The 3,890-nt window shown below is 47.1% G+C and overlaps 1 protein-coding gene across 1 annotated transcript in view; it reads right to left on the bottom strand.

Moving 5' to 3' along the window:
* Positions 1–669, bottom strand: part of RALGAPA2 (Ral GTPase activating protein, alpha subunit 2 (catalytic)) — a 156,895-nt gene extending 156,226 nt beyond the window's left edge. Inside the window, exon 1 of the mRNA XM_010005126.1 lies at positions 660–669. Coding sequence (XP_010003428.1) covers positions 660–669 — 10 coding nt within the window. The remainder of the gene's footprint in view (positions 1–659) is intronic.
* Between the last annotated feature and the right edge of the window lie 3,221 nt (positions 670–3,890).

The raw sequence follows: 3,890 nt of genomic DNA, 5'->3' as shown, positions 1-3,890 counted from the left end.
GCTGGTGGCCAAGGAGATGAGCTGAGGTTCCCTGGGTGGCTGGTGCTGAGGGAGAAGAGAGAAATGTGGGGTGGTGGCCATGGCAGGGCTTGGGCTGGCAGGCAGCGGGGCCTCACCCTGGCTCTGGCTGGTGAGGATGGGTGGCAGCATTACCTCCTAACTCCCTGGCCTTGCCATAGTGGGCTGTGCCATGCTGGATAGCCTGGCAGTGCTGGCAGGGGCGTCTCCCTTGCTGACAGAACGGGGAGGTGCTGTTGGTGTGTGGCTCTCCCCTCCTCTGCCACGGTTGCTGTGCTGGGCCCTGGGTCAGGGTGGCTGACACCCCAAAGACCTTTTTTCCTCTGGCCTCTGTTGATGTGCCAGTCCCTGAAGGCTGAGGGCTTTACAAAGCTGTAATGTGTGCAAACCAATCAACTGGGAGCTTTGATTTCTTATTCAAGCCTGATCCGAGACAAGTGCTGTTCTGGCAAGTCTGAGGAGGATGGTATGTCCTTCTTGAACCTCAGTAGTTGATGGTGGCCTCTAGTCAGTGACAGCTTCTGCTGGAGTTTTCTACTGACCTTTACTCTTCAGCCTCAGAGAGCTCAGTGAGCTCCAGTTCTGCTGCAGGGCACAGTCCTCAAACAGACATGGTCCTGCCCCAGCTGTAAGAAACTTACCTTGCTCCATGTTGGCCAATATGTACTTGAACTTGTTTGATGGAGGTCAGGCTGGCTGCATTCACTCTGTGTTTGGCTTTCACCCATACAGGTTTAGCAGCAGGAGGGTTGATGAGAGTATGGCAAACTGGTCCCATGCTGGACCTGGCTTAATGTCTGAGACATCAGTGGAGTTTGTCTCCCATTGTCTCAGATCAGCCTTTTAATGGGTGCAAGCTGTGAGCACAGTCAAAGCTGCACTGATGGATTCTCATAGCTGAGTTCAGCAGTGCTGGTGTTGAGCTGCCAATACACTGGGAGGAAGGTCTTCCCCAGAGGAAGGTGCTGCTAATCCCAAGGCTGGCAAGCCTGGGCTCTAGCCCACGGCTTCTCTTTCCAGAGGTATTGTTGGAAGAGGTAGACATGAGTAAAGCCAGCAGTGCTCCCCAGGTGCCTCAGCAGTGGCATGTATGGGGTGGACAGTGCTAGAGGAGGATCTGCTTGCCATTGTTCTGAGCAGCCCTATAATCTCTGTGTCCATGGGTCCGTTACACCAGCTCATCTTGCCTTGGGTGCAGAGCAAGAGTTGCTTTGCCTCTGTGAAAATATTTCTTTTACTGGCCTCTTAAAAGATAAGGTTGGAACATGCAGTCCTGCAGTTGAGAAGAGAAAATAAAGAGGATCAGACACAACAACCATGTACACATGATAATTTCTGGTCTTGGCTTATCTTGTAGGAATTGTAAGATACTCAGTAGGAAATAAATCATGTCAGGACCAAATGCCATTTTCTTTCTTGGTGTGATTTGCAGCATCCCAGTCAAACAGATTTCATTCCCTCTCAGAGGATTCTCCCCTTTAATTGAATTATGACCTGACTAGCAAATGGGATTCATTCTGTGAGATACAGGGAAATTACCATTTGATGAAACAATGCTTTACTCCTTTCTCACCTGCACAAACATCCTTCAGGAAAACCATTATGGAGATATCCTTGATTACAGACTATTGTTCCTTTTGATCTCTAGCTTCGTTTATCACAATCAACAACAGTGTAATACCACATGACTACTATACAGCAAGTGCACAGATGCATTTGAACTGTCCTCGACAATTGTTTACTGGCTATTTTATTAGACTTCAAAAGAGTGTTTTGGTTCTATTTAATTAAAATGCTCTCTGCTGCGGACAGCTGATTGACAAGCAGATACTATATCAATGATTTGCTTGGTGTATCACAGCATCTTTATTTGCTTCCTTTTCTCTGGGGTAGGGCATTTCAGAATAATTAATGCTAATGACCATTCAGGACCCTGTTTCCCAATATATTACAAACTTCGGTAATCTGAAGCGGTAGAGATATTTCTATGCACAAATCTATGTTGCTACCATAAGTTAAATGTTATTACAATTATTACAACTCAAGATTTGGAGTCTTGACTCTTGTAACTACAGCCACAGGTCTTCAGATGTATATTTTTCAGATTTGTGTGTTAAGTGGTCTTTGTCTTGAATTCAAAGTTTCACAGAACTCCTGGTTCTCGCAGTTGGGATGAAATTGAGAACTTGAAGTTCAGCCCTCAGAAGGCAAGTGAGAAGCCAACCTATAATCATTTTAATTTGATGTGACGGTTTTGGAGAGGAAAGCCTGATCCCAGAGTCTTAAGTCCTTGGGGCCAGCCATACAGAAAGGTCTCTGCATGAGGCAGTGTATTGGCAGCTCATTTGTAGAGGAAATACTTAAGGCAAGGGAGGAGAGTAGTGAATTTTGCACCTAATTTTTTGTAATTAACTGTTGTTAAAGAGAAATAGTCCCTGCCCCTGCTCTGGAAGGGTTTTCCCTCCCCTTGGAGCAGCAGGGAAGGGAGGTGACCATTTGCAGCCAGAGGAGGGAAAGGCCCACAGACTACTCTGTCGGCTTGGAAGTTTCAGGTCCCTCTGGGGTAACTGCCTACAAAGGCTTTGCTTCCCTGGTTTCTGCTTGCTTGTGTCCTACCCCAGCACTGAGCTAAGAACCAACTCAGCTGTGTGTGGCCCTGGTCTGGAGGGGCCCAGACCTCTAGGGAGTATCTTTGGTGCAAAGGGGCAGCTCTTAAAACTGCAGGTTAATATATTGAAGAAGCTGGCCTCAGCAAGCTCGCTCTGATTTCAAAACCTTTTTGTATGAGTCCTGAATATACACCCAGCACTGCAGAGCCTCCTTTCTGTCCTAACTTGATACAGAGTGTTGCTAATGGGGTTTGGAAAATGAGTGGGCAAACCTAGCAAGGTTGGTAACAAGATCTGTCTCAATCTACAAGGTGGAGGGGATGGCAAGTAATGTGATTGCAGTAATGCCATCTTTATTTGATGTGCTTGGAGTTGTGACTGCTGACATGTGCTGTTATTAGTGAGCTTGTGCTGTTTAGAGGAGTTGTGATAATTATGCAAAGAAGTGTCTGCAGGTGTGGGCAGGTCCTGGTTGGAGCGCAGGCTGGGTGCTCTCCCCTTGCATGCACTGGGACCCCTGCCAAAAGCCCTGGATGCTGTGTGCCCCCCCCAGGGGCTCTACCCTGTGGGGGCTGCTGATGCCCCACTTGCAGCCTCGCACTGCCCCAAGGCAGACCTGTGCTGTCTCATTTCAAGTGTAAAATCAATGCTTACTCCAGCAACATAAGAACCAAACAGAAGAAAGCAGAAAAATAATTATTTACTGATTCAGTGGCTGGTTTCATTTATTAGTTTCACATCTCTTACACAGCTAATTAAGATGAATCTCATTAACTGCATGGAGTGGGTTGGAGAGAGGCTTTTGTGTGGCTGGCTGCTGATGCATACTTAGTGCCTCTGCACTGGTGGTGATCATCAGGAAATCATAGAATGATACAATGGTTTGAGTTGGAATGGACCTTGAAGACCATCTAGTCCCAACCCCCTGCCATGGGCAGGCACACCTTCCACTAGACCAGGTTGCTCCAAGCCCCAGCCAGGCCTTGAACACTTCCAGGGATTGGGCATCCACAGCTTCTCTGAACAACCCAGGCAAGTGTCTCACGACCCTCATAGTGCAAAATTTCTTCCTAATGCTTAACCTAAATCTACTCTTTTACAGTTTAAAGCCATTACCTCTTGTCCTGATTTCATGAGACAAGAAGTGTGGTGCTAATTTACATGGTACCTTTTGGCACATGCTGCTATTCAGTGGTGAGCACTTAAAACACCTTGTCCTGTTGAGTGAATTCTGTGTGATCTTCTAGCAATCCCCTCTTCCTG

The sequence above is a fragment of the Chaetura pelagica genome, unplaced genomic scaffold (genome assembly GCF_000747805.2).
Source record: "Chaetura pelagica isolate M959 unplaced genomic scaffold, ChaPel_1.0 scaffold171, whole genome shotgun sequence".
Lineage (NCBI taxonomy): Eukaryota > Metazoa > Chordata > Aves > Apodiformes > Apodidae > Chaetura > Chaetura pelagica.
This window is presented reverse-complemented; position numbering and strand designations above follow the sequence as displayed.